Source organism: Trachemys scripta, chromosome 9, assembly GCF_013100865.1.
Source record: "Trachemys scripta elegans isolate TJP31775 chromosome 9, CAS_Tse_1.0, whole genome shotgun sequence".
NCBI classification, from domain to species: Eukaryota; Metazoa; Chordata; order Testudines; family Emydidae; genus Trachemys; species Trachemys scripta.
Genome location: NC_048306.1, coordinates 43,697,275 through 43,720,435, shown reverse-complemented (window position 1 = coordinate 43,720,435; position 23,161 = coordinate 43,697,275). Strand labels below are relative to the sequence as shown.

The window sequence follows — 23,161 nt, the reverse complement described above, 5'->3', positions numbered from 1 at the left end:
TGCTCCTTTCTCCTGTTCTCTCCTGTAGGTATCTGACCAGCTTCCCTGGTTTTTGATGCTGAAGCAGGATTGTTTTAACTAAAGATGGAAACACTGGAGTCGGAATTGACCTGTCCAATCTGCTTGGAGTTATTCGAAGACCCTCTGTTGCTGCCGTGTGCTCACAGCCTGTGCTTCAGTTGTGCCCATCGCATCCTGGTGTCCAGCTGCTCCTCCAGTGAGTCAATAGAGCCCATCACAGCATTCCAGTGCCCTACCTGCAGGTATGTCATCTCCCTTAACCACCGCGGCCTAGAGGGCCTCAAGCGGAATGTGACCCTGCAGAACATTATAGATCGCTTCCAAAAGGCTTCTCTGAGTGGCCCCAACTCCCCTAGCGAGAGCCGCCGAGAGAGAACGTACCGCAAGAGCCCTGCCATGTCCAGTGAAAGGATAGCGTGTCAGTTCTGTGAGCAGGACCCACCGCGGGATGCGGTGAAGACCTGCATAACTTGCGAGGTGTCCTACTGTGACCGCTGTCTCCGGGCCACGCACCCCAACAAGAAGCCGTTCACCAGCCACCGCCTGGTGGAGCCCGTGCCGGACACACACTTCCGAGGACTCACTTGTTTGGAGCACGAGAACGAGAAAGTGAACATGTACTGTGTTGCGGACGACCAGTTGATCTGTGCCTTATGCAAACTGGTGGGACGCCACCGGGACCACCAGGTGGCGTCGCTGAGTGATCGATTTGAGAAGCTCAAGGTAAGAGTCACTGGCTTTCCCGAAACGAGTGGTGTGAGCTGGGGAGGGTCCTTCGCAGCTCACTGGGCTCGCACGAAACCAAGGGTGGCCGAATTGTGCAGGAAACGGAGCAGGTGCCAGCTGGGAGCATGATGAAGCATTGCATGCTGGGAGCTGCAGTTTCAGTGGGCCTCAGCTCTATGGTGAAGTATCATGGGTCAAATGGTGGAACGCTGTGAACTGTTGCTCTTTGGCCAGTGGCAGAGCCCTAGTGCCACGAGGAAGGCTGCTGCTTGCTGGGAGTTGGACGGCCTTCCTTGTAGGGACCATGGTTTTCCAGTGGAGTATTTTCAAAGCTAAATCAGTTCCAGATGTCCTAGTCAGTCTCTTATTTACACCTAACTAACCCTCCAGGCTTTAGAAGGTCCATAGGTTAATGAAAACTGCACGATCCTTTAGCGGCGAGCTCTCCAGACCATTGGCAGCTAGAGGGTTAAGCAAACCACATGAGTGAGAGATCCTGCTTGTATGATTGCAGGAAAGTTGTTCATTTTCTGCTGATCTACATGTCACGAGTTCAGTCCTCAGGCATGCTAACAAAACCATAGAGCCCACAAAGTACAGAGCAAGCCTCCCCGTGCCCCAAATTACAGGGAGTTGTTGTGTGTAATAGAGAATGCAATGGTGATTCTTTGCAGCAGCACCAAGAATGTCCGCGTAACAGAGGGTGCAGGGCTGGTTCGGGGCAATGGGCGTGGGTGGGGAGGGGGAGCTTCAAGGTAATGCAGAAGCCAGTACTAGGGCTAGACACTAGGTGCAGGGACTTATGAGATCTGGTGCTGGCTGTGGCTAGTGGACCCAGGAATATCAGGGATTTGCTTAGTATTTACTGCGCAGATTCTCCTACTGAAAAATCTTCTGTGCATGTCCCTGCAGATTTCCCAGGTTCTGGATCTTCCAAGCTGCTGCTCTCCCTGCCCTAGCAATGGGTCCTGCGTGCAGACCCTTGCTATGTCTATTGGCTGGCTGTAATTTCCGCAATGAAGGATTATTGGAGATGAGGTGTGTCTGACTCAACACAGATCAGTGGTGAAGTGCCATTGAAATTAGAGGTGTACTGTGCCCCTGATTCACTCCCTGCAGTGGAAGTGATTTGGGGGTGCATCTGTTCCCTCCCTGATGCAGGCATGTAGTGTAATCCCCCTGAATGGGAATTGTGTCTGCACGCATTGCACGTGAGGAAATGTCCTCCTATCCTTCCATATTTGAAGCTGGAATCCCAGCTTTGCTCCCATGGCTAGATGGGACCGGTGTCTTCCATCTGGGACTGCAGGGTGAGCTGGACTAAGCAGATCATCTAGGGGCACTTTGCCACAAACAGCAGATCCCGGTCCAGGTGTGAATATGGTGGCGTGCATTTAATTGTGGTACAGTAATGACTATGCAAGTTAGATTTGGCCCTCAGGCCCCAGGCAGTTTGTCATTGGGGGGCTCCAGGGTTTCTCGCTACATTGGCCAGGCCCTGGATTAAAGTTCTTGGTTTATTAACCAATGGGAGCCTTGTCTCTCTGTTTTGCCTCAACCCACACTCCCATTCCCCCTCTATTCAGTGCCCAGGTTCCTTAGTTTCTCTGCACTGAAGAGATTTGGCAGCCTTTATTTATTCCGAAGAAGTGGGCTGTAGTCCACAAAAGCTTATGCTCTAATAAATTTGTTAGTCTCTAAGGTGCCACAAGTACTCCTGTTCTTCTTTTGCCTTTCTTTGTCTCTGGGGGTGGCTGGTCTGTCTAGCACTAGTGGGGGTATTACTGCCAGCCATCCCCAGGTTGGCTTGTCCAAAGCTTTGTTGGGGTGACTCCACAATTGGCTCTTGTTCCATGAGATAAGGCCTGGAAAATGAAGGTTACTCAATGGCACTTGGTCAGAACACACACACTGCCCAGGGAATAGCTGACTGAATGCTGAAGTCAGTAACCTATCTGGCAGCATGGCTGCATCTCCCTGCTCGTCTGCCTTCCTTTCTGCTCAGCCCCTGTAATCTCCAATAAGCCACTGGCTCCTCTTTATTAGAGGCAGAAAAATGAGCAGATGAACCTGTCAGCTAGACTGGCTGCGAAGATGGCAAGGGCTGGTTAAACGGATTGCAGGGTAGGTTCCTTCTCCCTCCCCGTATGTCTGGCTCTTCAGGAGTTCTGCTGACTCCGTCCGTAGGAGCAGTGCTGACTGTGGTGGAGCTGAGCTCCAAAGGCCATGGCAGAATTCCTGGGTTCAAGTTGCTTGCTTAGACTGCAGGAAATGCACAGGGGCCTGGGAGAAATCATGAAACCAAGGGTGCCAAACCCAAGAGGCGCTGTGACCAGTGTGCCAGGTCACAAAGCCCAGAGCCACCACTGCAAAATGATCACAGCTCAGTCTCTCTCTAGCTAGCCCTGGGCCCCCCCCCCCACATTGGGCTAAGATCAGTGCTGGGGTGGAGGGTGCTGCTGCAGGTGATTGGTGCCGCCTGTAGCTACAGTATAGTGCACCCATTGAATCTGGAGGCTCCATCCGCTCAGGGAGCTCTACCCTGGTCTAGCCAGGCTGGGCTGGAGGCACAATGGGAGGGGTAGACATCCTCACTGCAGAGACTAAGCTGATGTCGGTGTGGCTGAGGAGCCCTGATCAGACGGGGTGAGCTAACCAGCCTTGTACGATGCAGTTCATATGAGTCTGTTTCTGTGAATAACGGTCCTGGGGCCTGATGCTTCCAGGCGTGGTGTGTTCTGTCCTGCTAGCTGTGATGTGCCCTGGGAACTTCCCTTTCCCCAGCTCCTACTTCTGACAGGTACCGACTGCATGCTGCTCATTGGCCCCGTCAGCTCAATCCTGACAACATCTGTCCCCCTTCCTCTGTCGGTCTCCTGCTAACCGATGCCATTGCAGGATCTGTGCTGGGGATAGCCTCCTCCGGCAGTACCAACAATAAACTCCCCAGCACCACTGAAGTGCACCAGACAGTCTCCCCTCTCCTGGCCCTGTTGGCCAAAGCTCTATATCTAGCCATCTGTCCCGGGCTATTTGGGCACCTATTTGGGGCTTTCAGCACCACAGCTCCCCAGAGGCATGAAGTGCTGTTACCCCATCGTATAGGTGCAGAACCAAGCAGCAGGGGAGATTAAGTGACTTGCACAAGGCCTGTGGTTGAGCTGGGAATTGGCTCTCCTGTGACCTGTCCACTGCACCATCCTTCCTATCCTCCCATCTCACCTGTCTCTGCCATATAAGGACCATTTATCATTTTCATCAGCCTTCCTTTCCCTCCCTCCCCACCTCCTCCCAGTCCCTGCCAGAGATACGCCTGGAAGTAGCCTCAGGTGTGTTGACGCCTTGCTCTCTGTGGTAGCCTGTGTTTTCCAGCCGGAATATCCCCCACAGTGAAGCAGCAGAAATGGGTAATCATCCCCCCAACACAAGTATATAGCATGTGTTTGATCTGAACTGAATTACTGTTCTGTGCTCTCCAAGTTGGAGAGATCAAACTTCCTGGAATACTTCCCACGGTCCCTGAGGAGCACTTTGAAGCCTGATTTTTAAGCAGCACTAGTGGCTCCACTGAATCTGAAGTGAACCTGAATGGCTGATATTTGACCTACATACAAAATATAAAATTAGAACTGTCTCCCCCCTCCCCCGATGCATTCCGTGTGAATCTGCAAAATAGTTTTAATTAATTTTCTTTTCAGAAATCAGTTAGTCAGATTTCCATTCGAACCCTCTTTCACACGCTCATAACTTTTTCATCACTTCTCTTTCCAGTTGAAATTTTCCAGGCTTATTCTCAGCCTGAAGATGATTTCTTTTTTTAAACATTTAAGCAAAATCAATTCACCTACTTTTGTTATGTGAGGGGGCAGGAAGAAATACGTTTCCGTCTCTAGCAAAACCGCCAGGCACTCTTTCATGCACAGGTTAGATTTCTAAATAAAAGGACTGATGATTGGACAATGAAACTTTCCAGAACTCTTGTCCTAACTGAGGGCTATTCTCCAGACTAATTTGCATAAACAGAAACAAACACTAACCACAAATTGTTTAAATGTACTATTTTTGCACATTTATAGTGTGAAAATACTGTCTAAGGACTATTGGATAACAGAAATAAATGAAATGGTAGCAATTGAAACAGTCAGCATTTGTCAATGGCAACCCCACATTGGTGATGCTGCCTCGGTTTCTTATTAAAGTGTCTCAGATACCACTGTGATAAATAGTGATGTTTAGTGGTGACCTCTGCAACATAGGCACTGACTCTGTGGGTGCGCCAGGGCTCAAGCACCCATGGAAAAAAAATAAGTGGTGCTCAGCACCCACCAGCCAGATCTGTTCGGCTGGACTGCTGATCAGTGGCTTGGCGGCTGTCGGACGGCGCTCAGGGGAGGGCAGAGAGCAGTGAGAGCGGAGCCAGGGCGGGAACAGGCAGAGCGAGGATGAGGCCTCAGGGGAAGGGGCGGAGTGGGGGCAGGGCCTCAGGGTGGAGCAGGGGTGGAGCACCCTCTGGGAAAAATAAGTCAGCGCCTGTACTCTCCAATATTGTAGTTTCCTAATTCTGTAGATGTTCTTTGTATTGGTGTTTCAATGCAGCATTCTGTTTGGGTCACAATTGCTTTGGGGGAGGATAACAGAGGCTCCCCTGGAATAGTACTTGGGGTCTGCTACTGACCCCCAGGATCAGTATATGGCTATGGATAGAGATCTATTTAATATTTTTAATGAAATACTACTGGAAATTGTGTGATTACGGGAGACTTCAATTTCCCAAATATAGATTGGAGGGCAAGTGCTACTAATAATGGTAGGGTCCAAACATTCCTGGATGTGATAGTTGATGTATTTCTTCACCAAATAATTCCTAAATCAATAAAAGGTGATGCCATTTTAGATTTAGTGTTGGTGAGTAGTGAGAACCTCATAGAAGAACAGGTTGTGAGGTCAGCTTTGGTTTGAGTGATCATGAGCTAATTCAGTTTAAACTAAATGGAAGGATAAATAACAATAGATCTGCAAGTTGGGGTCCTTGATTTCAAAAGGGCAAACTTTAAAAAAGGGAATTAGTTAGAGAAGTGGAGTGCACTGAAGAACTCAAGGATCTGAATGTGAAGGAGGCCTGGAATTACTTTGTCAAAATTGCAGAAATTATCTGAAGCTTGCATCCCAAGCAAAGGGAAAAAAATCATAGAGAAGGATGGCAGACTAAGTTGGTGAAGAAGCACCTCAACAGGTGATTAAGAGAAAGCAAGGAATGGAAGATGGGATGGATCAGCAAGGAAAGCTACCTCTTGCAGGTCAGAAAGTGTAGGGAAAAAGTGAGGACTGTCAAAATTAAAGCAGAGTTAGCCTTTGCAAAGGAAATTAAAACCAATAGTAAAAGGTACTTTAGCCAGATAAAGAAAACAAGGAAAGAAGTGGGACCGCTAGACACTGAGGATGGGATGGAGATTAAAGATAATCTAGGCATGGCCCAACATCTAAACAAATATTTTGTCTCAGTTTTTAATAAGGGCAATGAGGAGCCGGGGGACAGTGGCAGGATGGCTAATGAGAACAAGGATATGGAAGTAGAAACTACCACATCCAAAGTGGAAGCCAAACCCAAACAGTTTAATCAGGGGTCCTGGATAATCTCCATCCAAGAATATTAAAGGAACTAGCACATGAAATTGCAAACCTAATAGCAAGGATTTTTAATGAATCCAAAAACTTGGGAGTCATATCCTATGACTGGAGAATTGCTAAGGTATCTATATTTAAGAAAGGGAAAAAAGTGTTCTGGGAAACTGCAGGTCTGCTAGCTTGACCTCAATTCTGAGCAAGGTCTTAGAACAAATTTTGAAAGAGAGAGTGATTAAGGACATAGAGGTAAACAGTAAGGGGGTGGGGGAGGCAACAACATGATTTTACAAAAGGTAGATTGTGCCAGAAACCTGATCTCTTCCTCTGAGAAGATAATCTATTTTCTAGACAAAGGAAATGCAGTAGATCTAATCTACCTGGATCTCAGTAAAGCAACTGATACAATTTCATGTGGGAAATTATTAGTTAAATGAGGATTAATATGAGACTGGAAAGGTGGTAGGGTGACCAGATCACCCAAGTCAAATATCGGGACGCAGGGGGGTGGGGTGGGGCATGGCGGGAGGGGGCAGGGCAAAAAAAACCAAACCCCCCCCCCCTTCCTCCACAAGTGCTGGAGGGAGGCCCGGGAGACGCAGGGGAAGCGCAGGGCTGGGGTGAGTGAGAGTCCGGCCTGGCCCCGTGTGCAGGCAGGACTCAGTCGGGCGGTAGGGAGAGTAGGGGGGCGGCCCACGGGGCCAGGCGGCAGCTGTTCTCCCCCCCTGGGCAGTGGGACTTGGGAGCAGCCGCTGCTGCAGCTCCCACTGCCGCCGGGGGAGGAAGCGGCCGATGGCCAAGCTCGGTGGCTGCGGCTCTGGCGCCCGGGCCCAAACCCCCCGAGCCCGGGCCTGCTGCGGGGACCCAGCAGCGCGCACGCTGCGCCCAGCCCCTGGCCAGTTGCGTCTGGGCTGCTGCCCAGCTGGTGCTATCCCGTGGCGGCCCCGGAATGGGGGCAGCAGGCCCCAGACCCCCAGTCCCGCTCGGGTCCTGCAGGGGAATGAACGGGGCTGGGCTGCCGATGCCTCCGCCCCGGGATAGCACCAGCTGGGCAGCAGCCCAGACGCGACTGGCCAGGGGCTGGGCGCAGTGTGCGCGCTGCTGGGTCCCCGCAATAGGCCCAGGCTCGGGGGGTTCGAGCCCGGGCACCAGAGCCGCAGCTGCGGAGCTTGGCCATCGGCTGCTTCCTCCCCACACGGCAGTGGGAGCTGCAGCAGCGGCTGCTCCCGAGTCCTGCTGCCCGGGGGGGAGAACAGCCGCCGCCTGGCCCCGCGGGCCGCCACTCTACTCTCCCTACCGCCTGACTGAGTCCTGCCTGCACTTGGGGCCAGGCCGGACTCTCACTGACTCTGGCCCCGCGCTTCCCCTGCGTCTCCCGGGCCTCCCTCCACAAGCGCCGGAGGGAGGAGGAATGGCGAGTCTGGGGAAGAGGCGGGGATTTGGGGAGGGAGCCAATGGGGGAAGAAGGAGGGGGGGTGGGGGGGGGGGGGGGGCGCGAGCACTTCCGGGCTCCGGAGTATTTGCTTGTTTGTCCAGTGTCCCCACCTAACATTGGTTGGGACGTGGGACAAACAAGGAAATATCGGGACAGTCCCGATAAAATCGGGACGTCTGGTCACCCTAAAAGGTGGGTAAGAACCTGTAAAAGAGGAGACTACAACAGATCATGCTGTCAGGCTGGAGGGAGGTTACTTGTAGAGATCCTCAAGGATCTGTCTCAGGTCTAATCTTATTTACCATTTTCATTAGTGACCTTGGGACAAAAAGTGGGAGTGTGCTAATAAAATTTGTGGGTGACACAAAGTTGGGAGGTATTGCTAATATGGAGGAGGACCAGACTATCACACAAGAAGATCTGAATGATCTTGAAAACTGGAGTAATAGAAATTGAATGAAATTTAATAGTGCGAAGTGCATGGGACTTAGGGACTAACAATAAGAATTTTTGCTATAAGCTGGGGATGTATCAGTTGGAAGCAACAAAGGAGGAGAAAGATCTGGGTATATTGCTTGATCACAGGATGACTGAGTTGCCAATATGATGTGGCTGTGAAAAAGGCTAATCCAATCCTAGAATGCATCTGGCAAGGTATTTCCAGTAGAGACAGGGAAGTGTCAGTACCATTATACAAGGCACTAGTGAGACCTCATCCGGAATACTGTGTGCAATTCTGGTCTCCCATGTTTAAGAAAGATGAATTCAAATGGGAAAAGGTGCAGAGAATGGCTACTAGGATGATCAGAGAAACGGAGAACCTATCTTACGAGAGGAGACTTAAGGAGCTTGACTTATTTAGCCTAACCAAACAAAAGCTGAGGGGTGATATGGTTGCTCTGCATAAATACATCCGAGGAACAAATACCAGGGAGGGAGAGGAGTTATTTAACAGTTAACGTTGACACTAGAACAAATGGATATAAATTGGTCATCAGTAAGTTTAGGCTTGAAATTAGATGATGGTTTCTGACCATTAGAGGAGTGATGTTCTGGAGTAGCGTCCCAAGGGAATAGTGGGGGCAAAAACCCCTAACTGGATTCAAGATTGAGCTTGATAAGTTAATGGAGGGGATGATATGAGATTGCCTACAATGGCACATGGCCCATATCTTCAATGGCTGGAGATGGGACTTTAGAGGGGCGAGGGCTCCAAGTTACTACAGAGAATTCTTTCCCAGGTGTCTGGCTGGTGGGCCCTATATGCCCGGGGTCAAACTGATTGCCATATTTGGGGTTGGGAAGGAATTTTCCCCCAGGTCAGATTGGCGGGTTTTCGCCTCCCTCTGTAGCAGGTGGCACAGGTCACTTGCTGGTTTTAACTAGAGTAAATGGTGGATTCTCTGTAATTTGAAGTCTTTTTAAATAAAGATTTGAGGATGTCAGTAACTCAGCCAGAGGTTATGGGCCTATGACAGCAGTGGGAGGGTGAGGTTTTGAGGCCTGATATCTGTAGGAGGTCAAACTAGAGGATCACAATGGTCACTTCTGGCCTTTGCGTCTATGAGCGGTGCACACTGTGGCACTATAAGAATGTGGTGATGTCAGAAGAGAAGTCAATGTTTTCAATCCTCTCTCCCGGTTATTTTTCTGTAACTTTCCATCGTCTGTTTTGTCTTCATGTAAACTGTCTGTTTAGTTTCATTGTTACTGTCAAGGCTGTATCCCCACTTTGAACTTTAGGGTACAAATGTAGGGGCCTGCATGAAAACTTCTAAGCTTAACTACCAGCTTAGTTCTGGTTCCGCTGCCACCATTTCAATGGATTCCCTTCCTGGGAAGTCTTGAAAAACCTTCACCAATTCCCTGGTGAATACAGATCCAAACCCCTTGGATTTTAAAACAAGGAGAAATTAACCATTCCCCTCCTTCCTCTCACCAACTCCTGGTGAATCAAGATCCAAACCCCTGGGATCTTAAAACAAGGAAAAATCAATCAGGTTCTTAAAAAGAAGGCTTTTAATTAAAGACAAAAGTAAAAATCATCTCTGTAAAATCAGTATGGAAATTAACCTTACAGGGTAATCAAACTTAAAGAGCTCAGAGGACTCCCCTCTAGTCTTAGGTTCAAAGTACAGCAAACAAAGATAAACACTCAAGTAAAAGGTACATTTACAAGTTGAGAAAACAAAGGAAAACTAACACGCCTTGCCTGGCTATTTACTTACAAGTTTGAAATAGGAGAGACTTGTTTAGAAAGATGTGGAGAACCTGGATTGATGTCTGGTCCCTCTCAGTCCCGAGAGCGAACACACTCCCAAACAAAGAACACAAACAACAGCCCCACCCCCCCCAAGATTTGAAAGTATCTTGTCCCCTTATTGGTCCTTTAGGTCAGATGCCAGCCAGGTTACCTGAGCTTCTTAACCCTTTACAGGGAAAAGGATTTTGGAGTCTCTGGCCAGGAGGGGTTTTATAGTACTGTACACAGGACAGCTGTTACCCTTCCCTTTATAGTTATGACAGTTACAAATTGACATATTCTGGAGTGTGGGAGAAAGAAGGGTCTGGTAGTAATGGTAGTAACTCAGCCAGTTGCACCTACGTTATGGGGTTTTCCAGGAAATCTCTTGGATGTGCAGCATGACAGAGTTGGTGTTGCTATGCAAACCTTTCCTTTGGCATTTTGATTGTTTCCTTTTCAAATCATTAGTGTCACATTCACCTGAGTTTCTTCCTTTAATATGGATTTAAACTGGAACTGTTTGAAATGTTTTGTTTGGAACTTTTTTCAACCAAAAAAAAAAAATAGCATATTAATCAAACCTGAAATTTCATCAGGAAATGGTCATTTTTTATTAAATATTTCAATTTTTTTCACAGAAAATGAAAAATTTTACTTTTTTGGCCAAACTTTCTTAGGCCAAAATTTTCAGTAAAACCAAAATGCTTGCCTGCCTAGCCAAAATGTTTTGGTTGCCAAAATACAAAAAAAGTTTTGATTTTTAATTTTTTGTATGAAAAACCTGAAATATTTTGTAGAAAAAAATTCACAGCAAGGGAAACATTTCCTTTTTCATTACATTTTTTTGCAGAAAAATAATAAAACAGAATTCTGACCAGCTCTAATTTATACACAAGGAGTGTAACTTTGCAGGTGGATTGTCTAGGTAGGAAGATAGAAGGCTGGGGTCTCCTCTCCTCTGTCCATTCTGCTTGTAGATGTGCAGCTACTGGTATTCTTGTGGGAAATGCTGCTTTCCTCTTCCTTGACTTAGGGTCCTTGATAAGGTGCTTAGTTAGAGAGGACATCCAAAGCAAAGTACAGAAGGATTTATTTCCTGCTTGCTCTTCCTTTTATTCCCTTTGATCAATGCTCTATATACTTTTTTTCCTTCCTGCATCTTATGAGGAAGGTAGGATTCCCACACCTGATCAAACCAGTGGCCCACATAACCCAGTATTCTGTCTCTGATGGGGACCTGTACCAGCTGCTTCAGAAAAGGTCCAAGTAATGTTGTACTGGACAATTCTGGGATGACCTGGGCATGACAGAAATTTATTCCTAATCCCAGGCAGTTAGTGGTTGGTTTATTCTCTGAAGCCTGAGAGTTGACATCCATCTGAATGCCTAGCTGAGCTCATATAGCTGAATATTTTTACTATTCACAGAAATGCACAGTCCTCTTTTGCATCACATTATGTTCTTTGCCTTAGCAATACACCTCTACCCCGATATAACGCGACCCAATATAACATGAATTCGAATATACCGCGGTAAAGCGGGGCTGCGCGCTTTGGCGGATCAAAGCAAGTTCGATATAATGCAGTTTTACCTATAACGCGGTAAGATTTTTTGGCTCCCGAGGACAGCGTTATATCATGGTTAGAGGTGTATCCGGTGGCATTGAGTTCAGCAAATTAATTATGCATTGTGTGAAAATATTTTTTCCCCAGTTTTAAACTTGTTGTCTTTTAATTTCATTGGTATGTCCCCTTTGTCTTGTATTAATAGGCATGCCCTATGCTTCTAATTGTTTACATGCCTCTATCAAGGAACTTCTATTTAGTCTTCTACTGAAAAAAAAAAAAAAAAAAAGTCACAATCTTTTTAATCACTGCCCATATCAAGTCTTTTCATGCACCTAATCACTTTATTTGCCTTTCTGTGGATCATTTCTATTTCTGTGTCATCCTTTCAACGATGTGGTGACTAGAACTGAACTATTCATAGTTAGGTGGGTGGGGCCAGTGTTTTCATTGAGCTGTCCCCAATGATGCCCATGTCTTGTGTGTGGTTGCAGTTCATTTAAAACGTATTGATGAATATAAGTATAGGAGCAGAGATAGTTCCTTCCGTTATGCATTGCCTTGCACTTGCCTTTCATTAATGTAAGCTGCTGCTGTAATCTCCAGTCATTTAGTTTCATTAGGCCTTTCTGAAGTTTCTCACAATCCTTTCTCTGATGACACAATTCTACATCACCTGGAAATTGTCACCTCCTTTCTCACCCCTTCTTCCAAATCACCAATAAATATATTAAATTGAACCCATCTTAGCATGGATATCTTTAACATCCTTGCATACTAAACACTGACCCATTTCACTTATCTGTTTTCTATCTCTTAACTAGGGCTGATCAAAAATTTCACATCAAACGGGTGAAAACAGACAGACAACTGGGTTTGACAAAACTATTTCTTATAGAAAAGTGTCTGCTTTCCCTGGAAAACTTGTTATTTTGCTGAAAAATTGAATGCCTGAAACCAAAATATTTTGCCTAAAAAATGAGAGATTTTGATTTCCAAATGTTGCCCCGGTGCCTCATGGAAGTTGTAGTTTGGTGCCTCAAATCCCCATTCTCTTCTATGGGCCAGGCTCACCAGCTGGATTACGACTCCAGTGATGCACTCAGGAACTCCCATGATGCACCATTTCCTCTCTTCAGGAGGGGAGACTATGATCTTACTTTATCCCCCATGATGCGCTGGAGAGTCAAGCCTATGGAAAAATGAAAGCATGAGGCACCATGGCAGCATTTCCAAATCAAAAGAGGTGACATTTTGGCCAATTTTTTTGGCATTTGAATTTCAGCCAAAAATTCAAAATTTCTGCAGAAAATCTCCCAATTTTTTTACCAGCTCTACTCTTAACCCGTGTCCAATCTATGGCAGCACATTGTTACTCTCCTCATGTTATACCAATAGAATAAAAACCAGCAGGATCTTATTAAGAGGGATAAGGCAAAGATGCCACATTTATTGTAAATATACTGCTAAAGCAAAAGATAAAAGTAAACAACGTTGTTTGACTACTCATTTTTTACACACACACACACACACATATATATATATATAGAGAGAGAGAGAGAGATTTATTTACACAATTATTTGATTAAGTTCTGTATAGGTGTTATAGTTACCAGCCTAGAAGTTGCTCATGCCAAGTTACTGGCCAGGTATTTTGGTCATGAGGATGGAGCCGAGTCTATGTCAGGTGCACCTGATGCTCCTGGAGGGTGGCAGCAGAACCAGAGACATGAGGTCATCAGTCTTTAGAGTCCATTCTTATAGGAATTAATTTCTATGTTAGTCTATGGGAACTGTTTTATCCTGCTGTTGCTGACTCAATCAGCAGATGGCACATTCCTGTCCAAAGTGGCACATTCCTGGTGGCTCCACACTGTCCAAAGTTTGTGTTTCTCATTCTTCCAGGTGATGGTGTGGATCCCAGTTTACCCTCAGGGGGTTGTCTGGTGGTCCTACTCGACACATTCTTCGGCCGATGGATACTCCCTTTCTAGGCTGGCACCTTCCTAACCATTCATGTATAGGTTTCAGAGCAGCAGCCATGTTAGTCTGTATCCGCAAAAAGAACAGGAGTACTTGTGGCACCTTTGAGACTAACAAATTTATTTATTCATGTATATTAAGCATTCATCAGCATACATTCCATACCTTAACCATATTTTAATTTACTGTTTCCACCACTTTCAGGGTGTGTGCTAATTCATTTGAGACTCCTGGCCCTTTAATCACAGAGGGTGGGGGTCTGTCCTAAGAGCCCTTGAATGAAGTGAAAATCACTTAATGGCTTATAGTGTTTGTTTACATTGTATCAATTACTTCAAGAACAAAGTCAATTAACTTGTTTGTAAGTTTTACATAGTAATAAAGTATCTTTCACAGGATAGATATAATTAATGGTTTCTACAGACAGTAGCTTACAAGTTTTAACAAAAGACCCAAGAGATTTTTGTACTTGGTGAAACTGTTGGATTTTAAAGTGTGGGGGACAAATTATGAGGGGGTCACTGTCACTTTACACTCATGCCTACTTAGTTCCTTTAACAGTCTATCACGGAGAACGTTATCAGTGGCTTTTTGAACATTCAGATACGTTCTGCTACCTGTTCTCCTTTATCCATTAGTTTGTTGACTCCCTCAGAAATCAGACTTAAAAGTGGCAATTCTTCAACAAAAAAACTTCAAAAACAGACTTCAATGAGAAACTGCAGAACTGGAATTAATTTGCAAACTGGACACCATCAAATTAGGCCTGAATAAACACTAGGAGTGGATGGGTCACTACAAAAAGTAATTTTCCCCCTGCGGATACTCAGAGCTTCTTGTCAAATGTTGGAAATGGGCGATGTCCACCTTGATTGCATTGGCCTTGTTAGTACTACAAAAGTAATTTTCCCTGTCTTGATATTCACCCTTTCTTGTCAACTGTTGAGAATAGCCCACTTCCACCTTAATGGAATTGGTCTTGTTAGCACTGACCCCCCACTTGGTAAGGTAACTCCCATCTTTTCATGTGCTGTGATATATATACTGCTTACTGTATTTTTCACTCTATGCATCTGATGAAGTGGTTTTTAGTCCCTGAAAACTTATGCCCAAATAAATTTGTTAGTCTCTAAGGTGCCACAAGGACTCCTCGTTGTTTTTGCTGATACAGACTAACACGGCTACCACTCTGAAACCTGTCAGAATTCTGGTAGGTTGGAGAGGTACGATTCTCCTTTAGAGAAGTTGTGCTGACCTTTCCCAACCAGATCCTGCTCAGATAGGATTTTTAGAACCATCTTTGATCCTTTTGGAGATGTTGTGTCCCTTGTCAGGTCATGCATCATTAGCTCCACTAGGTTATCTACAGGGCGGGAGGAAGAAATCAGTAGCACTAAGCATGAGCAGTTTTCCTGAACTTTTATAAACTTGACTCAGGAACCTCCTCCGACTTTTCAGCAGAGACTGAAGAAGTTCAAATTTACGTTGCTGTCCCAGTGAGCAGCTGTGTGGCTGTTCTTTTTTTAGACCATATAAACAGTTGTGCTCCTGTTTTGGAGTCTTCCTTTTGAGGCTGAATAGTTCTTCCTTTGTTAAAATGGAAAAGTTCATATCGCAGCCTGGAATTTCTGAACCTGCCACCTGGTATTTAATACAATACACAATGGAAGTGCTGCCTGTCTGACAGCTGTGCTGATTTGCTTGGTACAGAGGAGTTTTCACACTGCTCACACATCTGCACCATCAGGAGATTGTCCTGTACCTGTTTTCTTTTTAATGCCACATTATGCCACGGGCTGGCCCTTTTTGAAGGCAGCTCCATCTCTGTGCTGTCCAGGGCAGGAGGCATAATCTGCCACTGAAGCAGCAAGTAGCATCAATGATGTAAAGACCGAGCATAATAAAACAATCGATTAGTCACTGTTATTCTTAGTTTAGCTTGCTGTGTGATGCCTAGGGATTTACACGTAATTCCGTGCACCTGTTTGAGAATAAATACATTTAAAACTAGGCATCTTTCCTACATTCTGTTTCAGATGCTTTGAAATATATCCATTGCCAGCTTTGCTATTTCATATTGATGCTTCTGATTCAAACAACACTGTCAGGTCTCATTGTGCTAGAGGGCGGGACTTGGCCCCTTCAAGGCATCTGAGTTTGACCAAAGCTGCCCTCTTGTCTATGGCAGATGCTTTTGCCCTCTGTTAGAAGGTGCAGAGACTTTCCTCTCGCTTCTCTTGCTGTTAACCACAGTCTGTATTTGCTCAGGGGGTGGATGATGTGACTTTCTAAATAAACAAATAGGCCATGAGCTGTGATGAGCAATGCTAAAAGTTTGGCAAGGTTTGTGGAGCTAATATTGTGAACAGCATGATGGTCAGCTAGGAGTTCTGCTGGGAGCTCTTGCCAAGGAAAACTCAATGGGGTCTATACACTTCCATTTTTTCAAGGACTTTGGAATAGGTTCTACATCAAAGGCTACTGGCTGAAAGGCAGAGATGAGTAAATGAGGGCAAAATAACTCCTTGGATAGAAAAGTGGCTCATGAGAGAGAGTGGCTGGTCACAGTAAGTGTACTGAGGCTCTCATAGAATTGTAGCTATGAGAGATGGAGAGACCTGTGGTAGTGGTTTGCTGGGTGGGTGAGAATAGGAAAGTGGATGATGCCAGAATTTGTTGCTTGTAGCAGAACTGGAGGGACAACAGATAGTGTCATTGCAACCAGATTGAGGGTTGTGTGAGTGCAAATAGAGAGCATGTGCTTAATGTGATAGGCATGCAGCATGCTGGCCTGGAAGGGGATGTGGCAGTTATACTGGGACTGCAGAAATCCTTGCCTGTCAGTCTAGCATGGCGCTGTGATTAAAGAAGGCAAACTAAGGACTAGGCTATATTAACTAAGGGTGAGATAATGCATCAAAAGAAGGGGAAGATGTTTAGTACAATACATATGGCACTGGTTAGAATTTAGGGTTCAATTGTGGCCTCCCCGGTATTACTGCCTGATTAAGTACCCTGCAGGACGTCCAGGGTGATTTTAGGTTTCAGAAGTATACTGCAGAAGGAGCTTAGCACTTTTCTACTGGAGACAAGACGACTATGAAGCGGTCCAAGGGAAATGTTCTGAAGCACGGCAACAGGCCGGCGAAGTACAACGACAAACTGTTCGTGGATGAGAGACTCTGAGGAAGAAGAGAAGAGCGGCTAGTCCGAGAGAGAGGGGGGGAGGAGTTGATGGAGACAGCACCAATTATGGGCCACCAGAGGATACAGGAAGGCATAAGGGGGAGCATAAGAGAAGATAGGAACAGACACAGGTCAGGACTAGAGGGATCGGAGACTAGATTACTAAATCGCACTGTTGCCAGGCGACGGCAGGTGTATGTAATTGGAGACTCTTTACTGAGGAGATTGGACAGGCCTGTGATCAGGGCGGACCCGGAGAACAGAAGGGTGTGCTGTCTACCGGGGGCAAAGATACACGATGTGGACCTGCGGTTGAAAAGGATCCTAAAAGGAGCAGGTAAGAACCCCTTGATAATCCTTCATGTAGGAACGAATGACACGGCTAGGTTCTCGTTAGAGAGAATCAAGGGAGATTATGCCAGGCTGGGGAAGACTCTCAAGGAGATAGAGGCTCAGGTTATCTTTAGTGGGATTCTGCCTGTTCCGAGGGAAGAGCAGCAAAGGGCTGATAGGATTGTGAGGATAAATAGTTGGCTAAGGGAGTGGTGCTATAAGGAGGGCTTTGGGATGTATGGCCACTGGGAGGCTTTCGGGGACAGACACCTGTTCTCGCGGGATGGGCTTCACCTGAGTAGGGAAGGAAATAGACTTCTGGGAGGGAGGCTGGCTCATCTTATCAAAAGAGCTTTAAACTAGGAAGTTTGGGGAGATGGTTGGGAGATGCACAGTTAATCTCCACGCCAGTTTCCGGTATTGAAAAGCTGAGTGTAATAAGAGGAGACATAGCCGGGGAGATGAGATTGGACATAGGAAGGACAGGGGGGACGGACACAAAGAGGCCCGCAACACACAGTGCTACTAATGGGAGACAGGCTAAACGACATACATTAGGGTGTTTGTACACCAATGCGAGAAGCCTAGGAAATAAAATGGAGGAATTGGAGCTCTTGGTCCGAGAATTGAAACCGGATATCGTAGGAATAACTGAAACGTGGTGGAATGGCAGTCACGACTGGAACGCAGGTATGGAGGGGTATGCGCTGTTTAGGAAAGACCGGGATAAAGGTAAAGGTGGGGGGGTGGCATTGTATGTCAATAGTGAAATAAGCTGTAAAGAAATAATAGTGGATGGAATAGTTAACACGGAGTCCATCTGGGCGATAATCAAGCAAGGTAAAAGGACTACTAGAGCCTCTCCGGGGATAGTGCTTGGGGTGTGCTATAGACCGCCGGGATCGACCCAGGATATGGATAAGGAACTGTTTAATGTATTAAGGGAGGTAAATACTAATAGAAACTGTGTAATTATGGGGGACTTTAACTTCCCGGATATAGATTGGGGAACAAACACTAGTAGCAATAATAGGGCTCAGATGTTCCTAGATGTGCTTGCTGATCAATTCCTTTATCAAGTGGTAGCTGAGCCGACGAGGGGGGAGGCCATTTTAGATTTGATTCTGGTAAGTAGTGAGGACCTTGTTGAGGAAGTGGTAGTGGGGGACAACTTGGGCTCCAGTGATCATGAGCTAATTCGGTTTAAACTAAATGGAAGGAGTACCAGAATTAAGTCAAAGACTAGGGTTTATAATTTTAAAAAGGCCAATTTTAACAAATTAAGGGGACTGGTAAGGGAAGTGGATTGGGCAAACGTATTAAGGGACCTAAAGGCAGAAGAAGCCTGGGATTACTTTAAGTTAAAGATGCAAGAGCTGTCAGAGGCCTGTATCCCCAAAAAGGGAAAAAGATTACTAAGCAAGAGACTTAGACCGAGCTGGATGAGCGACCGGCTGAAAGGGGCGATTAGGAAAAAACAGAAAGCGTACAAAGAGTGGAAGAGGGGAGGGATCAGTAAGGAAACTTACCTTAGTGAAGTCAGAGAATGTAGAGATAGAGTGAGAAAGGCCAAAGGCCGGGAAGAGTTCGACTTAGCGAGGGGAATTAAAAGCAATAGTAAGAGGTTTTACAGCCATATAAATAGGAAGAAAGCAAAGAAAGAAGAAGTGGGACCGCTGAAGACTATAGCCGGAGAGGAGATTAAAGATAATCTAGGCATGGCGCAATATCTCAATGAATATTTTGCATCGGTGTTTAATGAGGCCAATGAAGGTATTAGGGACACTAGCACCGTTACAGAGGGGCATACAGGATGGGGGATTACCGCATCCGAGGTAGAAACAAAACTAGAACGCCTTAATGGGACTAAGTCGGGTGGACCGGACGATCTTCATCCGAGAATATTGAAGGAATTGGCGCGGGAAATAGCAGGCCCATTAGCGACTATATTTAATGAATCTGTAAACTCGGGGGTGGTCCCGTTAGACTGGAGAATAGCCAATGTGGTTCCTATTTTCAAGAAAGGGAAAAAAAGTGACCCGGGTAACTATAGGCCTGTTAGTTTAACATCAGTAGTGTTCAAGGTGTTGGAGAAGATTCTGAAAGAGAAACTAGTTGAGGACCTTGAGGTTAATGGCAAATGCGACAAATTACAGCATGGTTTTACGAAGGGCAGATCGTGCCAAACGAATCTGATCTCCTTCTTTGAGAAAGTAACGGACTTATTAGATAAGGGAAATGCGGTGGACCTAATATACCTGGATTTCAGTAAAGCGTTTGATACAGTACCCCATGAGGAATTATTGGTTAAAATGAAAAACATGGGGATCGATATGAAAATCCAGAGGTGGATAAGGAATTGGTTAATGGGGAGAATGCAGCGGGTCGTATTAAAGGGTGAATTGTCGGGTTGGAGGGAGGTTACTAGTGGAGTGCCTCAAGGTTCGGTTTTGGGACCCATCTTATTTAATCTATTTATAACTGACCTCGGGACCGATTGCAAGAGTGGGCTGATAAAGTTTGCGGATGATACGAAGGTGGGAGGAGTTGCAAACTCGGAGGAGGATAGGGATATTCTGCAGGGAGACTTGAATGAGCTTGTGAATTGGAGTATCAGAAATAGGATGAAATTTAATAGTAAAAAGTGTAAGGTGATGCACTTGGGGATGAATAATAACAATTTTAGTTACAAGATGGGGACGCATTGGTTAGAAGCAACGGAAGAGGAGAGGGACCTAGGGGTCCTTGTGGACCGCAGGATGACTATGAGTCGACAATGTGACGTGGCGGTGAAAAAAGCCAATGCGGTCTTGGGATGTATTAGGCGAGGTATATCTAGTAGGGATAAGGAGGTGCTGCTTCCGTTGTACAAGGCGCTGGTGAGACCTCATTTGGAGTACTGTGTGCAGTTCTGGTCTCCAATGTTTAAAAAAGATGAACTCAAACAGGAACGGGTGCAGAGAAGGGCGACTAAGATGATCAGAGGAATGGAAAACCTGTCGTATGAAAAGAGATTAGAGGAGCTTGGGTTGTTTAGTCTGACAAAGCGAAGGCTGAGGGGGGATATGATTGCTATCTTTAAATATATCAGGGGGGCTAATACAAGGGAGGGAGAGGAATTATTCCAGCTTAGTACTAATGTGGACACGAGAACGAATGGATACAAACTGGCCGGGGGGAAGTTTAGGCTTGAAATTAGACGAAGGTTTCTGACCGTCAGAGGGGTGAAATATTGGAACGGCCTTCCGAGGGAAACGGTGGAAGAAGAGACCTGTCTGGTTTTAAGATTAAGTTGGATAAGTTTATGGAGGGAATGGTTTAATGATAAAACATAGTAGCCAAGGAAAACCAAGCAATGGTACATGAATAGCATAATGACCAACAAGGGTCAGGCTAGAGACTCTTGCCTATATGCTCGGGGTATTACTGATCGCCATATTTGGGGTCGGGAAGGAATTTTCCTCCAGGGTAGATTGGCTGAGCCTCTGGAGGTTTTTCGCCTTCCTCCGCAGCATGGGGTAGGGATCACTAGCAGGAGGGTCTCAGCCGATTGAAGTCACTAAAACACAGGATTGGGGACTTCAACGGTAGAGTCCAGGGAAGGGTCTTGCGGCCTGCAGCATGCAGGGGGTCAGACCAGATGATCATAATGGTCCCTTCTGACCTTAAAGTCTATGAGTCTATGAGTCTATGAGACTCAGAAACCATCACTTGCGGATAGAAGTACTATGTAATCGAGTGTGGGCAGCATTATACTTATACATCTGCTCATACAGCTCCTGATATAGCTGGAAACACTGGACATGTAACAACAACCAAATATGAAGAAGATACAATGCTAAAATCAGAAGATTGAGTAAACAGCAAAGCTGCGTAGACCCCGTATCACTCAGCTGCAAATATGGAATAAGTTGCAAAGTGGGGTTATTGAATCAAACTGTGTTAAAATACATTAAACATTGGACACTCATGTAGAGAAACTTAGTGACAAAGCAACAGCAGGTAATGCCATTCCACATAGGAAGTAGACCCTAGACCTGAAGAGGAGCTCTGTGTAGCTTGAAAGCTTGTCTCTGTCACCGACAGAAGTTAGTCCAATAAAAAAAATTACCTCTCCCACCTTGTCGTGCCCCATATGAGTTACTCCAGGGGTTCTTAAATGCCATCTCCTCCCAGGCAAGGAGACTGTGCACATGCAACTACCCAGCAGAAGCATTTCTCTTTGTGAACTCTACTGGTTGGGAAAGTGCAGCGGCCAGAGGTCACATGTAGTCCAGGCCACGCGCTCTGATGAGGCAGAGTAAATACCCTATGCCTGCAAGCAGAAGAGTCTCTTTCTCTCTCACACATGTGTGCGCGTGCGCGCACACACACCAAAAAACAACAGATTCCTTTTTCATAACGGATTGCATTGCAGAATATGACTGTAGCTCTTCTTTATTAAGGCATCTCTCTGTTAATTGCTGTGAATTTGTTAGCCCCTCTCCCCCAGTGTTTCAGATCTTATATGTAAGAGATAGAGGGTTTGGAAATCTGCCTGGAATTGAATAGTGAGAGGATATTTTCTTAGTCTGTTCTAATAATGAGGTTTAGAGTGCTATGTATAACTAGGGCACTTTCTATAAAAAATGGGCTCAGCTGAGACTAGCTCTGTTCAGCTGTGTCTGATGACATTAACAAGTTATGGCAAAATCCTTAGGATGCTGAATTTCAAACGGGTTTGTGTTTAGTTTTGATGAGTTAGCCTTTGCCCATGTTAAATCCATGCTGTATCTTAATCACAACAGGAAAAACACAATTCTAAACTCACTACATTTTTTGGTCACACCTTTTGGGCCTCTACTGTTTGGTTTGTTAAAAGTTTCTAAGAATGATCAATTTCAGAGAATTCTGTTGCAGTGTGACCTTAAATGGTGAGAGACCCACTGAAATATTCATATCTGATTTTACAGTGACAAGGCACAGCACTTCAACCATGAAGAGTGCTTACCTTTGCCTTCTACATATTCATCTAAAACAGCAATGGGTAGAGGGGGGAAGTGCTTTTCCTTTCTCCTTCTTTAGACAAAATGGAATTCGCGTCATATTTACCTTTCCTGGATTGTGTGTGTCTGTTCCAATCTTGCCTGCTAACCTGGAGCTTTAAGAGATTGCGCATGCACGGTCACATAGGCTTTTATGGCAGGGAACTGTAATGCTGCTGGTTTAGAATTCAACTGGCAAGCTGATTATGTTTGTCTGGAGCAGTCGCCCTCTGCAAATCAATTGGCAACTGGACAGTGTGCATTTAGCTGAGAGAAATTTGTGTGGCGGTCTGAGAGGATGACTATATGTAAAGCTGCGTCTTTGGATGAAAGCAGCAATAGCACTCCCATCAGAGGGCTTCCGCTGTTCAGTTCCCAGGCAGTTATCTATCTGAGAGAGGTTCGGTATTAGCAGTGTGAAACTGTACAATCCACCCTGAGTTTGCCTCTGTGTTTTGTGCAACGCCTTGTAATGAATTTGGTACTTGGAAGTGAGGCGTTAATAATGTAAGGCAGATCCACTGGACAGCCTCTTGGCAAGCTTCCCCCAAACACAGCTCTGCCAGCGTCTCTTGAGGCTGACCCACAATACTCTGTGCTGTTTCAATCTTGATTTTATCTTGGCCTGAGACTGCTAGTCATGCCCAGCTGTGTGGTGCGCTTGGGTCTACTAGTTAATAACATGAGACCAGCTAACTCATTTGTATTTGTTACCGGAGTTAGCCAATGTCTCCAGAGGCAAGAGGACGATGATGCATCGTTTCTGAAACCCTGGCTTCTATTGAAGGGAAAAAGGTAGTTTGACTTTATTGCTTATCTTTTCACTGTGTTCTTTGTGTTCAGAGATGGATGGAAAATTGAATACAATCTGGTTTATGGTAGCGGTAATGCAAAAATTCCTGAGTTAGTCACTTACTAAAAATTAGCATTACAGATCAAATTAAAAATTAATGCAGATTAAGAGTGAAAGTAATGCCTTGACCTAGATGAAACAAATGCCTGGAATAGCAGTGCACTATCA

At 45.7% G+C, this 23,161-nt stretch overlaps 1 protein-coding gene across 5 annotated transcripts in view; it reads left to right on the top strand.

Moving 5' to 3' along the window:
• LOC117882764 (probable E3 ubiquitin-protein ligase MID2) overlaps window positions 1–23,161 on the top strand; it is a 286,426-nt gene that overhangs the window by 74,412 nt on the left and 188,853 nt on the right. For all 5 annotated transcript variants that reach the window (XR_004647099.1, XM_034781530.1, XM_034781532.1 and 2 more), the window contains exon 2: window positions 29–744. Coding sequence is in view for 4 of the 5 variants with exons in the window: in XM_034781530.1 (XP_034637421.1) it covers window positions 85–744 (660 nt within the window). In the remaining variant the exon portion in view is untranslated. The remainder of the gene's footprint in view (window positions 1–28; window positions 745–23,161) is intronic.